This window comes from Microtus oregoni, unplaced genomic scaffold, assembly GCF_018167655.1.
Source record: "Microtus oregoni isolate MIOR12 unplaced genomic scaffold, Mior012 000024F_ref0000369, whole genome shotgun sequence".
NCBI lineage: Eukaryota > Metazoa > Chordata > Mammalia > Rodentia > Cricetidae > Microtus > Microtus oregoni.
The window spans coordinates 17,245,340-17,266,132 of record NW_024543083.1 but is presented as its reverse complement, the minus strand read 5'-3'; the positions used below and the strand labels follow the sequence as shown (position 1 = coordinate 17,266,132).

General features: G+C 46.8%; 1 protein-coding gene across 1 annotated transcript in view; it reads left to right on the top strand.

Annotated features, from left to right (window-relative positions):
* The first annotated feature begins 95 nt into the window (after positions 1-95).
* Positions 96-20,793, top strand: part of Cul4a (cullin 4A) — a 39,211-nt gene continuing 18,513 nt past the window's right edge. Inside the window, exons 1-8 of the mRNA XM_041673686.1 lie at positions 96-287; positions 577-692; positions 9,055-9,158; positions 14,840-14,909; positions 15,956-16,029; positions 16,499-16,661; positions 17,257-17,346; positions 18,328-18,410. Of these exons, the coding sequence (XP_041529620.1) occupies positions 140-287; positions 577-692; positions 9,055-9,158; positions 14,840-14,909; positions 15,956-16,029; positions 16,499-16,661; positions 17,257-17,346; positions 18,328-18,410 (848 nt within the window). The 5' untranslated portion in view covers positions 96-139. The remainder of the gene's footprint in view (positions 288-576; positions 693-9,054; positions 9,159-14,839; positions 14,910-15,955; positions 16,030-16,498; positions 16,662-17,256; positions 17,347-18,327; positions 18,411-20,793) is intronic.

Genomic DNA, 20,793 nt, shown 5'->3' with positions numbered 1-20,793 from the left:
GGCAGGAGGAGGAGGAGCCGAGCGCTCACGGGCGGAGCCCGACAGGAGGAGGAGGAGGAGGAGCCGGGCGCGCACGGCCGGGGCGCAGGGCAGGAGGAGGAGCCGGGCGGCGCGGGGCGGGGCGGCGTCCGGCCCAGCCATGGCGGACGAGGGCCCGCGGAAGGGCAGCGTCTCGGGTCTCATGGGCCGCACCAACGGCCTCACCAAGCCCGCGGCGTTGGCCGGTGGCCCTGCCAAGCCGGGGGGCGCGGGCGGCTCCAGGAAGCTGGTCATCAAGAACTTCCGAGGTGGGTGCGCTCCGGTGAGGAGCGAACTGGGCGGCCGGCAGGTCGCGCGCTCGGACAGGGCCTTCTGGGGCTGCCCAGCCGGCCCTGTCCCCGCGCCCCGGCCCGCCTTGTTCCCGCACTGTCCTGTTCCGGCGCTCCAGCCTGACTTGTCCCTGCACCTCCTGCTCCGCCACGTCCCCGCGCCCCAGCTGGCCCTGATCCCGCACCTCCTGGCTGGCCCTGCGGGGCCCTGCCTCGGTGCCCCGGCCTGTCTTGTCCCCGCGCGGCCGTTGACCCTCTCTCCCCACAGACAGGCCGCGGCTGCCTGACAACTACACTCAGGACACGTGGCGGAAGCTTCACGAAGCGGTCAAGGCCATCCAGAGCAGCACATCCATCAGGTACAACCTGGAGGAGCTGTACCAGGTGAGCGGCGGCGAGGGCCTGCGAGCACCAGGCTGTTTTCCTCCTCCCGCAGCCACGGTCGCCGACGCTAGGGAGGCCTGCCTGCCTGTCTGCCGGGAGCGGTGGGGGGGAGGGGGGACAAGCTGCGGCCCGAGCCTTCCCCCGGGGGTGAGGGGGACGAGCCGCGGAGCCCTCGGTCAGCAGGTGTTTCTATGGATCGCCGCCCTGGATTAGTGCTGTGTGTTGAGGCTGACCTTACATCAGGCTGATTAGGAGGTCTAAGTTTTCCCATCACCAGAAGAAAGGAGGTGTCCGGGGCCCAGAGACACAGGGCTCCAGCAGTCTTGAGTGTTATCAGAATGACAGATTGTTGCACTTAAAACCCAGTACGGCTCCACTTGCTAGTAAGGTCCCTGTGTCGCCCCCCCACACACACACACACACTCACACACTGTTTTGTGGTTTAATTGTTGCAAATAAGGTTTGCAGAAAGTCCGGTATTTTTAATTGAAAGAGGGGCAGTGGCTACAGCAGGAAAAGAAATCATCAGAAGTACATTTTGCTGTTTCAAGCAGACTTTCCTATCATGGTTTTCTACAATAATTCTTGCTAAATAGTCTGCTATAGGTAACTATAAAGCATATAATTAACTACACTAGAGTCATGAACTTGCCGGTTCGTTTTATCCAGGTTACAAAGTAAATGTATTTAAAGTTACATAAAGTACAAAAAGAAAAGTAAGCAATAGTACTCGGGGACAAAAAAAACTATTACATTTGGAGCACTCCCAATCCAAAACTTAGCTCACGTATGGAAAAAGATCCCCAGCTGACCCCGTCTGATTGGTCTCAGACAGAATACAATATATGCTAAAACTTTTGTATAAAATTGCTTCAAGCTGGGGCCGCTGAGATGATGCAGTGGGTAAAGCTTTTGCCGAACAAGCTTGGCAGCCAGTGTTCGAACCTCAGAACCCTCAAACAGGAGAAAACTGGAGATGGCCTCTGGCTGCCAGACTTGCCGTGGCACAAGCACCCACACATATGCATCATGCATACACACGATAAAAAAAAATTAAAATAGTCCTTCAAATTGTGTTCAAGTTATATGAGATATGAATTAATTTTATGTTTAGACTTGAGTCCCATTTCCCAACTACATCATTATGCATATTCAATTATCAAATGAGAAGAAAAAAATCTAATCCAAAGCACTGCTGGTCCCAAGCATTTTGAATGCGGGACAACCGGCCTGTAGTGATAGATTGATGCATGTTCCTTGTCTTGGGTTTATGAGTTGATTGTTTATTGAGGGAAAGGGTTTTAAGATTTTGTTTTTAAGCATGTGTCTGTGTGTATGAATGGGGGTTGAGGGACTGGAGGCCGGAAGTTTAGGTGGTTGTGAGCCTCTTGAGGTAGGTGCTAGGAACCAGCCTCAGGCCCTCAAGTACTCTGACTACCGAGTCATCTCTCCAGGCCTCTACCCAACCCCCTTTGTTTTTGAGAGTTTTGCTACATGGTGCTAGCTGACTTAGTTACTCGCTTTGTATTCACGCCTTGTCTGTAACTTACAGCAATCCTCCTGCCTCGGCTTCTCACTTGGTTGAATGTACCACCATGCCCCTGATAAATTTTTTAAATAAGCTTTCTTTTTTTTTTTTTAAATATTTATTTATTTATTTATTATGTATACAATACTCTGTCTGTGTGTATGCCTGCAGGCCAGAAGAGGGCACCAGATATCATTACAGATGGTTGTGAGCCACCATGTGGTTGCTGGGAATTGAACTCAGGACCTTTGGAAGAGCAGGCAGTGCTCTTAACCTCTGAGCCATCTCTCCAGCCCCCTAAATAAGCTTTCTTGAAGTATAATTTATATATAACTTGTACTCCAGTAGGTTTTTTTAGGGGGAGGGGAAGTTGACTGGTTTTATTTTGTATAGCGCAGGCTGTCCCAAACTCAAGGTATTCCTCCTGTGGGTTACAGACTTACACTAACATACTTGTTGTGCTAGTAGATCTTAATGGCCTAATATGCAGTTGTTTTGCTGCCCAACCCCTATAGACTGTTTCCATCCCCCACAGAGAACTACAGCCCTTTGCACCCCCCACCCCACCCCCACAGTCATTTCTCTGCCATTTCTATCTAAAGGAATCGTGCGTTTGTCTTCTTTGCTGTCTGGCTCTTACTTAGAATACCAGTTTGCAGTTTACATGTGGTGCTAACAGTTTGGTGTTTTGTTTTTTAAAATTTTTTAAATGTGTTATTACTTGAATAGAACTACATCACTTTCCCTGTTCCCCTTCCTCCCTTCACCAACCCCCAGTTCTCCTCTCTCAGACCCCCGCTGTACATCCCCCACGTGCTTGTTGTTTTTATTCCTGATTAGTGTGGATATAGTACAATTGGCGTATTCATCAGGTAAAGGACCTTGGGGTGCCCAGTGGGAAACATTGCCAGCAAAGCCGCTGTGGGCATGAGTTCTCATTCCTCTCAGGAAACTATCTCAGAGATGTTAAGAAGACGTGTGTTTCACTTCTTAAGAAACTGGCTGCTTTTCAAAGTGGCTGGACCGTTTTGCACCCTGCCAGTAGTATGAAGTCCTGTTTGCTCCACGTTCTCACCAGCATTTGGTGCTGTCGGCTTTACCTGTGGTTTAATTTACAGTTCTACTGATATTAGGCATCTTTTCATATATTTATTGTTATATTCTGTACCCTTTTTTGAAGTTAACTATTCAAACCTTTTGTCTGCTTGACTGCCTCCTCTCCTCTCCCTCCCTTTTTATCTCACTATGTAGCCTACTCTGGCTTCAAATTTATAACTTTTCTGCTTCAACCTCCCAAATTCTTTTGTTAACAGACATAAGCCAGTATGTCCAGCTTCATTTTTTTAGATTATTTTCCTGTTACGGAGTGTGGATTTAGTATGGATTCTTCCAGATACAAGTTGCATATATTTTCTTCTAGTTCATAATTTACCCCTTAACTTTTAGATATATGTCCTTTTAAGAACAGTGATTTAAATTGTGAAGTCTAGTGTTTCAGCTGTTCTTTTAGGTTGAGATTTTAGTATCTGCCTAAAAAAATAAGAAAATAAAATTTTGCCATAGCTGGGAATAGTAGCACACTCCTGTAAACCCAGCCCCCGCTTGGCAGAAGAGATTCAGGAATTCAAGGTCAGCCTCTTCTACTAGCCAGCTCTAGGCAAGCTACATGAGACCCTGTCTCAAAAAAAAACAGATCTTTGTCCTAATCTAAGATCTTATATTTCCCTGGTAGACATTTAGAGTTAAAAATTTTGCATTTAGATCTGTGATCTATAGCTTGTGGACTTTTGTGTGTATTGTAAGATATAAATCTACATTCAGTGTTGTCCCTATAAATGTCCAGGTGCTGGGCACGTTGTTGCCCGACTGACTTTCTCAAAGACAAGACCAGCTGTCCATCTAGGAGTGGGTGTAACGAGGTGTTAAATCAGAAAGGGCTGGCTCTGCCTTGCGTTCCCACAGTCGTTTCAGCTGTTCTTGGTCCTCTGTCTTTAGGAATCTTAGAATCTGTTTTCTGGCTTCTTCCAAGAGGCCAGCTAAGGTTTTGATTGGGATTCTGGTGACTCTATTAGATCGGTTAGAGAGAACCGACTCAGCCTTAATGATAGAGAACACTCTGTTGGGGCTTTTTAAATATTTCTCAGCAATGTTTCTTGTTTCGGTTATACAGATGTTACAAACTTTTTATGAATTTTTTAACCTTAAGTTCTAATTTGTGATTTTTCACTGTTATAGAGGAACACTGTTGATTTTTATATATTGAAGTTGTCTTTCTAACTTGACAACCTTGTTTGTTTCTAGCTTTTCGTAGATTCCCATTTGGTCTTCTGCCCAGATGATCATATGTAACTAGAAAGCTTTTTCTTTTCTAAATTTTGTGCCTATTATTTCTTTGCTTTGTCTTGCTGTACTGGCAAGAGCCTCTAGGACAGTGGTTAGAAGTAAGAAAGCAGGGCACTTGTCTTGCTCTGGGTCTCAGGAACGTTTATTTTACCGCTGTTGAGTGTAGTGCTACCACATAGGCGGGTCCTTTCTGCTCCTGGGTTGATGAAAGTATGTTTCTGCATCTATTGAGGGATCATGTGGGTTTTGTCTCTTAGTTTGTCAGTTATGTTCATTATCTCCCCCCCTTTTGAGTATAAAGACAGTCTTGTATGTTTGGGCTATATCTTACTTGGCTGAAATGGGTTTTTGTTTGTTTTGTTTGTTTGAGACATAGTCTCACTATGTAGCCTTGACTGGCTACTCACTATGTAGGCTAGGCTAGCCTCAAACTCCCAGAGGATCCTCCTGCCTCTGCCTCCTGAGTGCTGCTGGAATTAAAGTGTCTGCCACTGTGCCCAGTTCTGTGGTCGTTTTATGTGCTGGGTTGAGTTGTTAATGTCTTGTAAAATTGTCTTACTGGATAATTTTCCTACTTCAACTTTGATCAGTTTGCGTGTCAAAGTAATGGTGGCTTTTTGGGTTTGAAATGAGTCTCCCTTATATACAGTTGGTGGCATTTCTTTCCTTAGACGTTTGAGGGCATTCCCTCATGGAGCCACTCTGTTCTCATTAGCATCACCATCATTGTTACCACTTTATGTGTGTGGATGTTTTTCCTGCATGCATGTCTGGGTACCACATTCCAAACCTAGTGCCCACAGGACAGATGGTGTCACATCTAGAACTGAGGCTACAGACAGTTGTGAATTGCCACGTGGGTGCTGGATGTCAAACCTGGGTCCTCTGAAAGAGCAACTTCTAACTGCTGAGCCATCTCCATCTCGGTTTTCTTCATGGAAAGATTTTAAGTGCACAGTGATTGTTCCAAGTCCCCCTGAGACTACCAGCCCTCTTGTCTTCAGAGTCTTAGTCATGCCTCCACTACTATTGCTGCCACTGGTGTGAGTTTCCCACACACTTTGTCTTCTTCCTACAGGCGCAGTTGGGGTCATTCTAACGGCTTTTTGAAGCTCTGCTTCATCTTTGGACACATAGACTCTCTTAGATGACTGTTTCTTCCTGACCTGCAAACTCTGTGTTTTGGTTCTGGTTGATCCCATTAAGGAGAATCTGATAATCTTTGACTGGATGTTCAACATTATAAATTCTGATATGCCAGATATTTTTATATACTTTATTGTTAAAGTATTTGGAGACCATCTGGCCTTTTTAAGTTTTGCTTTTAGGATCAGTTAGGCCAGACCAGAGCAATGCTGTATCCAAGACCCCAACACTGAAGCGGAGCTTCCTAGGGCCCTGACTGTGGCTTCCAGTTGTTCTAGGCCCCGTGTGAACTCTGGCACTGTTTCCTCTACCCTTCTAGATGGTTCTTTTCTTGACAATTGTAGTTTCGTCCCCTTTGTTGCATATTGGGAGACTTTATCTCCCCTGCAGGCCCTCATCTCCTGACTCAGGGTCCTGCTTGCAGCCTGGAAACTGGGTGGGAAGCTGGATCACCAACCTCTAGTCACTGTCGAAGGCCTCAGTATGCTTGTTGTGCTTTATCTGGGTTTTGGTGCTCAAGACACCAACATGCTTTGTGTTTTGTCTGGTTTTTTTTTGGGGGGGGGGGTATTTTGACCAGGAGCAAGAACTACACCAAGTACCTAAATACTCTGAAGTTTTGTTTGATAAAATGTATCTTGCTACTAAAGCTACTGTCCTGTTGCCTAGACACTGCACTGTCCAGTTTTAGCTGCCCTAGCAGTGTAAGGACTTTTCCATACCACATGCAGTGATGCGTCTGAGGGTGAGACCTCACACATTCCAAGCCGCTCCATCCCATCCTTGGGCCTCTGTAGAGAAGTGCTACTGAAGCAGAGCCAAGGGACAACTTGGGCCTTGAGCCAGCGGTTGCTCACCTGCTCCTCTGTGTTTGGTTCCAGCTGTGCTTCATGCTCTGCCTCAGAATCTTAGCTGCAAGGCGAGCATCAGTTTTTACCAGAGTCTGGAAATGTTTACTTTTAAAGTCCAGTGTAGACACAGAAACCCATTGGTTATGCTCTATGTTCAGCAACTTGTTTGCTCAGGTTTTCTCCTTGGATTCCGTCTGTCAGTTCATGATGAGGAAATCTCCGGGCTTCCCACCCTCTGTCTTCCTTCTCTGGGTAGGGCTATTTTAAGGATGCAGATCTCTGCTTTGCTTCTGAAGACCTGAGTCTGAACCACTCAGAAGAACGCTCATCTGTGGCTTTTGTACTGGAGTTTTGTTCTTTGGTCATCCTAGTGCACGACATTATTTCCAGGAGCCATTAGAGGACAACTTGGAAACAGATTCCTCAGAGTGACCTAGGTTTCAGGGAGAGTCCAGGTCACACAACAGGGCTGTTAGTGAAGGAGGAAGCAGCATAATTTTGTGTAGAAGTAAGTGATAGGATTGGCTAAAACTAGTGTGGAAAGCCCAGGAAATGGTGGACAGATCAGTGTTGTTCTTATCTAAGGTATTCTATTACCAATAAAGACTCGGGAGTCAGATATTGGGGTAAAAACCTTGTAGAACAAAGAAATGGCAGAAGAGCGACCAGTTGACCCCTTCTCTCTACAATTCCGAGAGTAAAAAGGACATCCAAAAAGCCCAAGAATCCTCAAGTCCCTGTCTGTTCCTTCCCGTGCCTCTCTGTCCGTATCCTGGTCCTCTGTATACTTTCTGACTGGTTCTTGTCAGGACTCACTGGCTCAGCCCCGATTCAAGGTTAACTTTATTAACACAGTCTCAGGGCGTCACCGTGTGATCAAATATCCCACAACAGATCAGTATTGCTCTATTACCACTTTGATGAAGTCCTGCATTAGTATAGAGTAAATTCAGTACAGAAGCAGAGAATCTACCCTCTCTGACCACCAGAACCTGCCCTCGTCTAGCAGCCCTGCTCAGCACTCAGTAGCTGTGTGTCTTTAGCTCTTTCCTCAATCTTTTTTCTTTTTTTTTCTTTTTTTGGTTTTCTGATACAAGGTTTCTCTGTAACTTTGGAGCCTGTCCTTGAACTAGCTCTTGTAGACCAGGCTGGCTTCAACTCGAACTCATAGAGATCCGCCCTCCTTGCCTCCATGTGCTGGCAGTAAAGGCGTGTGCCACCACCGCCCGGCTAAATAGATCTGGAGGACTGTGGTAGGTGCATGTCTCCTTAGAGGCTTCTGAGTTTCCTGTTGCCTGCATTTGAGTCCTGATTTCATTCTACATTGTCACTCAGGTGGGCATCTACTGAGGTCCAGTATCCCAGCACTGTTCCAGGTGGAATGGGGTGAGGAGGGGAGGTAGGAGACAGCAAGCCTGTGGTGTGACCATCCTTGCCCTAGAAAGTGTCACCAGTCCTGAGCTGCTGGGTCTGGGCAACATGCCTTGCTGGTCTTCTGCTATGAGTTCAGAGTCATCCTGGGGCCCCACACTGCCACATCGGTATATCTCTTTGTCATTGCTGGGCTCAGATGTAACTAGGTGTGTGTGGCAGTTTCCTGAGGGCTTGCCAGGCAGTTGGGCTTGTTTCCCTTGCGTCCTTTTTGTCAGTGAGTTAGTGACACAGTCCATGATTTCTTGCTCCTATTTCCTGTGACTTCAGCTCCAGCCTAAGAACCTCTGCATGAATTTGAATTTAGGAAGCCTACAGCTGCCTGCCGTCCCTCATTTCGTTCTTCACCTGAGGGGACTAGACAGGGCCATAGGAAACATTGTTCATTGTTTCAGTAGCATAAGCACATGCAGGTGATGCTTGAGAGCAAGTGGACAGACAGCACTCGACTCCACAGCCCACACTTATCGGCATCCGGTGCTCTGACCCAGCCACAGTCTGTTAGTCTGGGACAGAAGTAGTCCGCTGTGAGGAGTGACCCTTGGAGCTATATGAGCAGTATTTTTTAGGAATGGATTGATATGAATAACAACTGTGAACTGGTACAAGCTAAATCCAAAATCTACCACATCCCACCTTTGATTGTTAGACTAAATCTTACTTCTCTGGAGTGGCTCTTTTAAATGCCCACACCCTCTACTCACGGTAGGTGGAGTCCCTGCCATGCGTGAGCAGGAATTCTGAGCAGGATAAATAAATGTGTGTCCTACCTCAGCCTGGAGAATCAGAAAATGGCCATAAGCTCCAAACCTGCTTTAGAATCCTGGTCCTGCTGTGCGGCCTGATACAGAAGCACTGAACTGGGCAGAGCTGGATACTTGAGGTGCCGGGCCTCCCAATGCTGAGGATAACAAGTGTAGCACAGCTCCAGTCCGAGCCCCTTAGTGGTGACCATTGCCATGATGCTCGCACAAGTGCGGGAAGCACCCACAGTTCCGGGCTTGCTTGTAGGTCACTGAAGTACTCAGTGACATCTGACCATCCCCCTCTCCCTCTGTTGTAGGCTGTTGAAAACCTTTGTTCTCACAAAGTCTCCCCGACACTCTACAAGCAGCTGCGCCAGGTCTGCGAAGACCACGTCCAAGCCCAGATCTTCCCGTTCAGAGAATATCCTTTCTGTGCTTTTCCTTTGTGCCTCGGGATGGTTGTTTATTACACACATCTTTAAAATGGGATAAAGGACTAATGTTTGTTTATTACACACATCTTTAAAATGGGATAAAGGATTAATGGATATCCTTAATATTAAAGGAATAAGTTTTAAATCCTCTTTATAGAACAAAGGGCCTAAGTTTGTTTCATAACTCATTTTAATAGATTTTTAAGTGAAATTTGTAACATCTGAATGACTGATGGGGGAAACAGCTTCCACTTATGCATCTAGTTGGAGAATTTAGAGAAATTTCTAAAAATTCCTTAAAATTGAAATTCTGTCCTTTTAATGAAAACCATTTGTATTCATTTTCTATAACATGTGACAAATCCTACAAATGTGGCTGCTTCAAACATACCCAGTTTATGTTTGGGGTTGTTTCTGTCAGGAATCAGGGTTCAGCCCCATGGTTTCCTAGCTCGTTGTCTCACAGGCCCAAGTCCGGGTGTCAGGAAGGCTGTCTCATCTGAAGGTGGGTCTTTCCTGGTTCCCACAGGTGGGTAGCTATAAGGAAAAAGATCCCTACTTACCATTTGGCCGTGGGGCCGGCTTAACCCGAGGACTGTGCTCAGATGCTTGCTGCATCCAGTTTCTCCTGGTGGGTTGTGTGCTATTGTGGGCAGGCAGGAGAACCTGCCTGTCTGGTCTAAGACTGTACCTCCCAGGACACGACCAGACAAAGAAGTGGTGGCTGTGGTGTTCAGTTGAAGAAGGGAATTATTTATTCAGGCATGCGCTATACACAGCGCTGGGCAGAGGGCAGCATAGGGTCTGCTGCCATGTTATCTTGTGACTTATGCCCACGAGGACATCTGTATGACCTGGCCCAAGGCTGGTCCCCAAGCCCATTGCCAGTTTTAGGACACAAACGTCATGTGTGAATCCCATGCTGACTTCTTTGGCTCCGTGCTTTAGTGTATAAAACAAATCCCAACACCTGCCTATTGAAGACTTTCTCCGGGTTCTTCCTGTGACTCTCATCAAAGGAAACATGGTCCTGCTAGCTGTACAGACCCTGTTAATGCAGAGCAGCAAGCAAGCAGTGTTGCTGGATGTTGAGGCCTTTAGGCTTCTGCTACATAGGCGTCTATCAGATCCTCTCTATTCTCTGGCAAGTGTTCTGATCTAAGAGCTGCAAGATTGTACAAGATCACGGTGACCACATACCCTGGAGGCATGCACTCTTATCTCAGGAGGTGTCTGTGAGGCTTATGGAGCCCCTACACCTTTCAGAGTACTGGAGCAGCCTGGCATGTGGGCCCAGTGACACGTGATGTTCAGCAGCCGTGTTGTAGGACAGCAGTACCCATCAGGTCAGCTCATCGTGTTTTGTTCTAATCCCACTTTGCTGGAAACCACATTTTGATTGCCTGCTTTAATTATCCTCCTGCCAGTTAATCCCACTCTGGGGCTTGACCAAAATGGTCACATATGTAACAAGTCTTTGTTTCCTACCCTATGGTGGATTATAGAAAAGTGACTGTGCCTCATTTCTACCCTCCAAGGGATCCTAGCTCCAGGGTAGAGCCAGGGAAGGACGCTGTTCCTTGGTAACAAGCAGGGATGATAAAAGTCACAATTTGTTTACAGAAGGAAAAAGCGCTAACACATTAGATGCCTTAGTTAGTGACAATGTGTCTTGAACCCAGACACATGCACCTGACAGCAGCAGGGCAGAAACCGTGGGCTGGGGCCCAGGAGGATACCACTGAATTGGGCCTCGAAGGACAATGGGATGTAACCAGACAGAGTGAACTTGAGTGAATGCAAAGTGTGTTCTTAAGAACTGTGCCAGGCCGGATGGTGGTGGCACACGCCTTTAATCCCAGCACTTGGGAGGCAGAGGCAGACGGATCTCTGGGAGTTTGAGGCCAGCCTGGTCTATAGAGCAAGTTCATTCCAGGACAGGCACCAAAGCTACAGAGAAACTCTATCTCGAAAAGAAAAAAAAAAAAAAAACCTGCACAGTCTGGTGTGCAGTCCAGGTCACAGGCTGCATATGCCATCACGGAGTTGCACTTCAAGCTATACAAGTCAGTGAGATTACTTACAGGTTTCTAAGCAAGAGCTCAACCAAATTGTCATATGAAGATCTATTGGGCAGAATGATGGGACAGTCTAGAACTGTGGCCAACATGCAGCCTAAAACCTTCACCAGCCAACACATTTCCAAAGTGGCTGTTATGTGTTGCTGGGCATCAAACTAGGTTCTAGAAACAGCATTGTAACACAGGATTCTCCCTTAAGGTGTCCCTCAATGGAGATAACAAAGGTAGGCTTTTGTGTAGCAAAAGACCACATGCACCTCTGGACATAAAGGAAGACTAACCCGCCTACCTGAGAAGGGATGTGCCAGGGAGAGGAGATGGTGCTGTTGGGTGGCCTGTGCAGAAACGTGGCAGGCAGAGTGAGACAAGCCCAGAGGCCAGGATGAGCAGTTGCTGCCACTGGCTTCCAGAAGAGAAAAGCCAAAAAAGGAAGGCTCACCTGTGACCTGAAGTGTGGCTGGCTCCATGTTGTGCTCAGGGTTCTGCAGTGCACAGTTTCGCCAATGGGGAGAATGGTAATTAAATAGCCCCAAACAGATCAATGTGAGATGATTTTCTCGACCTGATTGAGATGCTGCAGCCAAGTTGACTGACCCTGGGGATTGGCACTCAGATAGCAGTGGACACCTTTGGAATATACACAATGTATTTTTGCTTTCCTTTAAATGGTCTTTGTGATTGGCAGTTTTTTGATGGTGTGTCGTAAGCATTCTTCTTGTTGGATTTTATCGTACCATGAAGGATGTACCTCACTTTCATGGATGGTGTGTGTCTTTTGCATGGATTGAAATGAGACAAGAATGGCTACCATAAAGCTGCCTCAGCAGAAGCCACAACAGACCCTCCTGTCAGCTATGCATCTCATTGCCTAGACTTACTCACCTCTGGCACTGTGGTGATGCTGTAAGCCTTGCATCCTGGAATTGACTGAATTCTAGCAGGTTGCATAGGATCTTGGTAAATACCTACTCTGTGGTACTAGTTCACTCTTCGGTGCTTTTTTTCATGGAAAATACCAACAAATGGTTAATGAGGATGCCTGTTTAATTAACAGAGCTCTTTTCTTAAAGAACATTGACATTGAACCCTTACATCTTTTTTTTTTTTTTTTTTTTTTTTTTTTTTTGGTTTTTCAAGACAGGGTTTCTCTGTAGCTTTGGTGCCTGTCCCGGAACTAGCTCTTGTAGACCAGGCTGGCCTCGAACTCCCAGAGATCCGCCTGCCTCTGCCTCCCGAGTGCTGGGATTAAAGGCGTGCGCCACCACTGCCCGGCGAACCCTTACATCTTAATACTGGACCAGGTACAACTCCTCCATGGTTATTAGTGATGCCTGAGCTGCCAGGTAGCAACAGAAGATGGACTAGCGTCAGTTTAACTCCGTTTTTAAGCTTAAAGGCCCATGCAGGCTCACTGCCACACAACTCCAGCTGCACAGTATGAAGGCAGTAGGGACTCTGCAGATTGGCAGGCTTGTGGCATCTCTCAACCTGCTGAATGTCCTGTGGCTGGCCTTTGTCTTGCTTTGCACAAATAGAGGTCTGGCATATTTTACCATCATAGAAGCATTCTCCCAGGGTAATGTGCTAGCCACGGAACTGACAGGCCTTTTCTCTGTCTAAACTTGTGAATATGCTTCCTGAGATTAGGAGGCAAGAACTAGACCTCTTTGTCTGACCTACTATGGTTATTGCCACCTGCACAGATGTGCCTGTGGCCTCACTGCCTCCCTAAGCATTCTCTTCCCCTCCTAAGGCTGGGCCAGCATCACCTGCCTCTACCACCTGCCCTTGACTGACTGAAGATCTGGTGTGGCATAACTGCCAAGTTTCTCCTCAGTCTGTATGCGCAGTTTCCTCGTGGGAACTGAGTGTGGGTGGCCTGCCACACTGGAACTCATTGAAGGATGGTGCCGTGTGCTAGTGAGTGGCAGACAGGGCTACAGCACAGGACCCCGGTGCTTTCCGCCTACGTGGACTGCTTTTTCTGTATTGGGAAGCTCAAAGAGCAAATGAAGATCCTTCTCTCGAAACCCGCTTTCAGATAGCTTTATTTTAAAATTGTATTTTGCGCATTTTTTAAAAAGGTATATCCTAGGAGCTAGAGAGGTTACTCATTGATAAAAGCACTTGGTGCTCTCGTCGCGGACCCAAGTTCAATTTCCAGGACTGCTCACTTGAGCTCCATCCAGGTGATGTGACACCTCTGGCTTCCATGGGTATTGGCACCAACACACCATACATACCAATAAAAAAAATTAAATCACTTAAGAAAAAATCTAAAATTTAAAAAAATAAGTGGGACTGGAGAGATGGCTCAGCAATTAAGAGCACTTGCTGCTCTTGCAGAGGACCGGGGCCTGGTTACTAGAACCTACACGGTGGCTCACAACCATCCATAACTCCAGTTCTAGGAGATCTGATGTCCCTTTCTATTCTCTTCTGGGCACTACATATATGTACACAAATACGTACATACGTATGTACATAAATTATAGAATATCCTAATAGCAAATTCCAGGCCATCCAGAGAACATAATGAGACACTAGCTCACAAAAAAAAAGTGTGTGTGTATGTATGTGTATACTGGCACGTGCCTGTAATATCTGAGGACACTGAGGCAGAGGACCTCAAGTTCAACACCAGCATAGGATGTATGTCAATATCCCGACTCAAAAACAGATGAGCACAATGTGGTGGCTAACACCTGAAATCCCAACATGTGGGAGACTGGGAAAGGAAGATTGCTTCATTTAAGGCCAGTCTTGGCTAGAATGGGACTGTCCCAAAAGCACACATACAGACACACGTGTACACTGAGAGTCTAGCTGAGTGTATAATCTGGTCATGAATATAACTTGATGGTAGTATTCTGAGCTTTTACTTTTACTGGGCAAACCACTGCTATACACCAGCTCCCTGCTATACACTTTTATACACACATTGACTGTGGGGCACTCAGGCCCCACCAGACACCAGTTCTAGAAGGTCCATCGTGGAGTTATGTTTGGTCCTGACCCTCGGAAGCTGGAATCTGGACACCCAGATGAAGCACTCATGCCTGGTGGTTTGTGTCAGCGGGCAGGAATGGAAAGTAACCCTGCAAAGAAGAGAGAATGGAAGCCAACGTGGAGCAGTGAGAGACAGATCCAAGGGGATGGGATGAGTCAGGTAGGTTACTACAAAAGGAAATGAGGTGACAGTGGGCAGAGGCTAGGAACCCACTTGTGGTTTGGGAGCTGCAGGTCTCTGTCAGTCTTTTTGTAAACTGGCTTATAAGCCTGAGTGTTTCCTGGAGGCTGGAAGTCCAAGACCCAGGCACAAGTAGACTCCTGGTAAGAGCTTTGTGCTTAGTAGAAAGTGAGGTGTCTTTGATTCCTCTTGGTACTATTGCCTTGGGATTAGGTTTTCACTGCGGGTTTAGAGAACACAAGTGTTCAGATTATAGTGTAACTTACACTAGATAGTGGTATAATGATCATACTTTCTGTGTTACTAGAAGGACACCTGGGAAAGGTAATGAGATTGAAAGTTGTAAAAAAAAATGGAACGGACTAGTGTGTTTGAAGTTTCCTTAGCAGGTCCGCACAGACTCACTAGACAGCGTTTTATTTCTAAAGAAGATTAACACATGCTGGCAAGACCACTGCAGACAAATGGTAAGTTTGCAGCCCTTCGCCAGCCCTGCGTCTCCATCCTGGGTGCTATTAGTAATGCCTGTGTTGGCTCACTCACACCTGCCTTAACCTGCCTTTCCACCAACTTAAGGCCTGAGCTCAGGGGACCTTCACTACAATTGAGCAGGAGAGTAGGGTGGGGAGGGTGCTGGCCAGCTCTGCCTCCAGGTCAGCAGTCAGTGTGTGCTTGTAGAAAGAGGCGCCTTAAGTTCTCAAAGGAAACCCCAGGTGTCTAACTGCAGTTTGGCCTGGGTTCCAGCCCCTCACTGTAGTTAGATGGCAGAAGCTTAGGCTGTGATGGTGTCTAACTTGTCTTCACACATGTGAGTTTTTGTGTGGCCCAGCTGTTGGCTTCTTCAAGTAGCCTGAGTGCTTGTTTTCTAGAGATGAGGAGAAGGTGATGAGCATTTTGAGCCACGTGGATGTGAAAACAATGTCTGTTAGGGACGGTGTTCTCAAATGTCAGCAGTCTCTGCAGAAAGTGGAATCAGTCCCAGCTGGTAAATACAGGGCTTCAACAGCAAGGGTAGAAGGACAGCTCTCTCGCTGTTCTTGCAACAGAGCACACTCTGGAGCCCGAGCCTCAAGACCATGTAGCAAGATTTAACTTAGAAAATTTAAGCCAGGAAGGGGATCCTGCATGTGTCTGTAATCACATTTAGAAAGTAAACAGGAAAATAAGGAGTTTAAGGCCATGAAACCCCATCTCAAAAAAACCAAAAAAGACTAGTTTAGTACTTAGCCACCCAAAGAGCATCATTGTGTCGTCTGTTGGGAGATAATTAAATTTCAAAGATCACTGAGGTTAAATGCTTTAAAATTCCTGTAGTCTGGGCTGAAAAATACCAGAAGAGAAGTTAAATTTATAAAAATTGGGGACTTGATGTGTGAGGGCTTTCCATCAAGAAGTGATTGTTACATTCAAGACAGCTAATGTAAGGACGGTCCGGAAAGTCTGATCTCAAGTGGTCGGTGCATGGCTGAGCATGGGAACAGGGGTGTGAGTGCTGCTCCTTTCTGGTCTTCAGATCATGATCAGAAGCATCTTCCTGTTTCTGGATCGCACCTATGTCCTCCAGAACTCCATGCTTCCTTCTATCTGGTGAGTGCCCTCCTGGTCTGACAAGCCCTGCTGCCTTCTCTCGGGTGGAGTGATCCTTCCCAAATCTCCTAAGCTACCAGCTGAGGAGTAGAGAGGAGATTTCTGGGAACAGTGCAGGAAAAAGGAAGGGATCCAGAGGGAGCAGATGCAGTGCTGGTTCCCACAGACTTGACACCTTTGTGGCTTGCCCAAAAAGAATGGTGAGCCACGGGTCAGAGACAGCAGATTCACACAAAAGCAATCGATTGTTGGGCACCTGTGTGACATGTATCTCATTACCTCCTCGGGGTGGTCAGCTTGACCTATCCAGGAAATAACCTCATTCAGGGTAGAGACACTGTCATCCTGGACTAGAGGCCTTTCCAAGCTCTGGGTATAACCAACAAATAGCAGTTTGGGGCAGGTGCATGTGAAGCTTCTGGAGCATCCAAGGCTGACCTGAAGCCTTGCTCTGCTTTCTGCCTGTCAGGGACATGGGCCTAGAGCTGTTCAGGAACCACATCATCAGCGACAGAATGGTGCAGAGTAAGACCATTGATGGGATCCTGCTGCTCATTGGGCGTGAGAGAAGCGGTGAGGCTGTGGACAGGAGCCTGCTCCGGAGTCTGCTGAGCATGCTCTCAGATCTCCAGGTGAGGCTTTGGTCTTGAGTGTGTGTGAGTCACTGGAGGTGCCTGCTGCAAAGTAAACACAGGCTTCATAAAGTATGAGTTGAAGATACCATTATCTAGTCCTTAAGGAGAGAATGCCTAAAGCTATCACCACACTACACAAGGAGCCACGGAGGAAAAGATAAGTATGGCTATATAAAAATGTTAGTTTCGGCCGGGCAATGGTGGCACATGCCTTTAATCCCAGCACTCTGAAGGCAGAGGCAGGCGGCTCTCTGTGAGTTCAAGGCCAGCCTGGTCTACAAGAGCTAGTTCCAGGACAGGCTCCAAAGCTACAGAGAAACCTGTCTCGAAAAACCACAAAAAAACAAAAAGTTAGTTTAAATGGAAAATATACCATAAACTAAGGTAAAATCAATTGCCAAGGTACAAAGGCAAATAAACATTAGTGTTGAGCAGGTAGGGCCCTGGCCTGGCAGGAAAAGTTTTCCAGAGATCAGTGGCACATGATGACCACAAGCTGCAGCCTGCTGACTCAGAAGGGGGGGGGGGGGGGCTTAGTGCTTGAAAAGGCAGGCTCCTGCATGAAGCACGTCAGTAACTGCTCATTCCCTAGGTATATAAAGACTCGTTTGAACTGAAGTTTTTGGAAGAGACTAACTGTCTGTATGCTGCAGAAGGCCAGAGGCTGATGCAAGACAGGGAGGTGAGATGTGTGACCAACTGTCTTTGCTTTAACCCCTCAGGGAGCCATTCACAAGGATTGCACTCTTTCCTTTGTCTCCTCAGGTCCTCAGGGATGGACTGCTTGTTGTAGAAGTTCATTCCTTTCCCTTAGGAGATTTGTCCTTTTATCCCCCCCCCCCCCCCGCAAGTAGTTTCTGGAATAGCAAAGGAGCACATGTCTAAGTGAGAGGATAAAATATAAATCCTAAATATGGAAGACAAATAATTAAGAATCAAAGATTTTCATCTATGTAAAGCACTGGTAAAGAATTATCTCCAAGCCAGGCAGTGGCGGTGCACACCTTTAAGCCCTTGGGAGGCAGAGGCAGGTGGACTTCTGTGAGTCCGAGACCAGCCTAGTCTACAAGCAAGTTTCAGGACAGCCAAAGTTACACAGAGAAACTCTGTCTCCAAAAAAAAAATTCTCTCCAAAAATGCATGTGTAATAAATATGTGATATTGCATATGTAATACCAATATCACTCCACCCTGTTGGGCAGCTTCCGAGGTCCTAGAGTTAAGTCCTGAAGGGAGCCCTGAGCACAGACATGGTAACCTGCTCCTTGTAAGGTGGCCCAGCCTGTCAGAGCAGAATTTAACTGCAGCAGTGCTGGCAGATGCCAACCCTGAGGACTATTCACCCCGAACAACTGACATCTGTTTGCAGTCTGGCACAGGGGAGGTCTCACCTCTGACAGCTTCCTGTGTGGGTGCCAGGTTGCCAGTAGGCTTTGGGCTTTCTACTCAGATACTACTAGTGACTCACCCTATGGGCCCTAATTTTAGAGATGGCTCCCAGCCTGCTGGTTGTCACTTACATAGCCTCTCATCCTGCCCAACCCTGGTCATCTAGTAATATTCGACTTGAAGGTGTTCACTGCTTTTTCAATTCTATGAGGAAATCTTTTTATCAATAATGTGAGAAATCTTTTGTCATTGATGTGTTAATTTTTTTTGGAAGGTTCCAGAATATCTTAACCATGTGAGTAAGCGTCTAGAAGAGGAAGCAGACCGAGTGATCACTTACTTAGACCACAGCACACAGTAAGCACTGTCCTCCTTGGATCCGTTTCGGTTTCTCATAGGCCACATACTTTCTTGTTCCATATTGAAAGAGGTGAGCGGTGGTGGCGCACACATTTATCCCAGCACTTGGGAGGTAGAGGCAGGCGGATCTCTGAGGTACCTCAAACTCACCCAGTACTCTGAGGCTACTCCAGTCACGAGACCATGCTTTGCTTATGATCCATCTGTGCCCAGCAATTATAAACTCTATTTCTTTTTTTAAAAAATATTTATTTATTTAATATGTATACAATATTCTGTCTATATGTATGCCTGCAGGCCAGAAGAGGGTACCATACCCCATTACAGATGGTTGTGAGCCACCATGTGGTTGCTGGGAATTGAACTCAGGACCTTTGAAAGAGCAGGCAATGCTCTTAACCTCTGAGCCATCTCTCCAGCCCCCTAAACTCTATTTCTTACCACATACTGTTGCGAGTTGCCTGGTCAAGGACAGTGACATCCTTAGCATCTGAGTGCTTTGTTTGCCTGATAGAACTTCACTGAATATGAGACTCTTCACTTAGAAGCTTTTTGTTTTTAAAGATTTATTTTTATTACTTTAATTGTGTGCAGTATGTGGGTATATGCTTGTGAGTACCAGTGCCTGAGGAGTCCATGGTTCTTGGATCCTCTAGAGCTGGGGTTATAGGTGATTATGAGCCACTTGATGTGAGTGCTGAGTACTGGCCTCTGCAAGAGCAGTGCACACGCTTAACTAAGTCATCTCCGTCCCCTAGTTACAAGGTTGTATTAGATGTATTATATGGCCATAATTCTTATTATACAGTACATTTCCCCCCTCTTTTCATTCATCTTTTTCCTCTAGATTTTGGGTTGATGAGCAGCTAGGGAAATAAGGGAGAGAGAATGTGCATTTGTGCAAAATATGTATTATTTACTGCTGTGAGGAGACGGAAACAGGGAGGGGCACAAAGGGGAAATGGTGAACCGTACAAAGCTCCAGTCCTTGTGGAATTTGAGACAAGAGGAAGGAAGGGGTCAGACTCTCAGGAGATGTAGCATGGGAGTTCAGGATGTGTTCCTCCTTTCCGGTGAGGGATGCTGGGTCCTATCCCAGAACTGAGCTGGGGGATGCTGGGTTGCTTAGGGATATTGATGTGCTCCTCACACTCTCACTTGATAGGGAGAAAAGTCAGAGGTGGCCACAGGAGGCTCCCTCCAGAGGGCCGCCCACATCTCTGACCTCCATTTTCATGGAGGCTGGGATCTCAATCCTGCCGTAGGTGCTGTGAGATTTAAATAGATTAAAAGGTTCCTTATAGAAGTCTGGGCATAGTGATACACACTGTTAATCCTAAAGCTCAAGAGGCAGAGGCAGGGGGATCTCTGTGAGTACAAAGCCATTCTGGTCTACATAGCAAGTTTTAGGCCAGTCAGGGCTGCACACTGACACTCTGACTCAAAAAGAAAAGATTTGCTGCTAAGCCTCACTGCCTGAGTTCAGTACCCCTGACTCCTTTTTTATTTTCTGTGGTTTGGTTTGGTTTGGGTTTTTGGTTTTTGGTTTTTGTTTTTTTGGTTTTTGGTTTTTTGGTTTTTTTTTTTTTTTTTTTTTTTTGAGGCAGGGTTTCTCTGTGTAACAGCCCTGGCTGTCCTGGAACTCACTCTATAGACCAGACTAGCCTCAAACTCACAGAGATCCGCCTGCCTGTGCCTCCCGAGTGCTGGGATTGAAGGTGTGCACCACCACCCGGACTCCTGGAGGTTTCCTCTGACATCCACACGTGCTGTGGTGTGTGCACAGCACACAATTTAAACATTGGTACTGGGCCCTGGACTCCAGTGTTCTCCTTAGTTTACAAACTCTAAAGGAAGTCTTGGGAAAGGTAAACATTCTCTGTTATCTTCTGAAAAGAAAAAATATGTGTTATGAATAAAAAAAGAGCCAGGAAGCTGGGTGTGGTGGGACACGCCTGAAATCCCAACACTTGGGAGACCAAGGAAGGCATGGATCTCTATGAGCTCAGGACTGACTTGGTCTACGTGAGGAGTTCCAGGACAGACCCTGTCTGGGGGACGAGGGAGCCAGGAAGATCGTGTCTGTACCTGTGACTGCAGTGGTCAGGCCACATTTCCCACTGCTCTGTTCTGTGTGGTGCTCATGTGGCCAGCCTTCATAGCAGGCTGTTTCCATGAGCAGTAATGGTGGGGGTCGAGGTGGCCAGGGTGAGGAATGGAGCTACAGGAGTACATCTCAGACAAAAAGTAGGTGGTCAGCCAATCTCTAGAACCCTCCATTGCTGGTCCCTCCTGTTAGAGAGGTGAGGACCAAAGCTGAGAACACACTGGAAGGCAGAGTAAGTACAGGAAGATTGTGGGACAGTGATGGAGGAAAGAG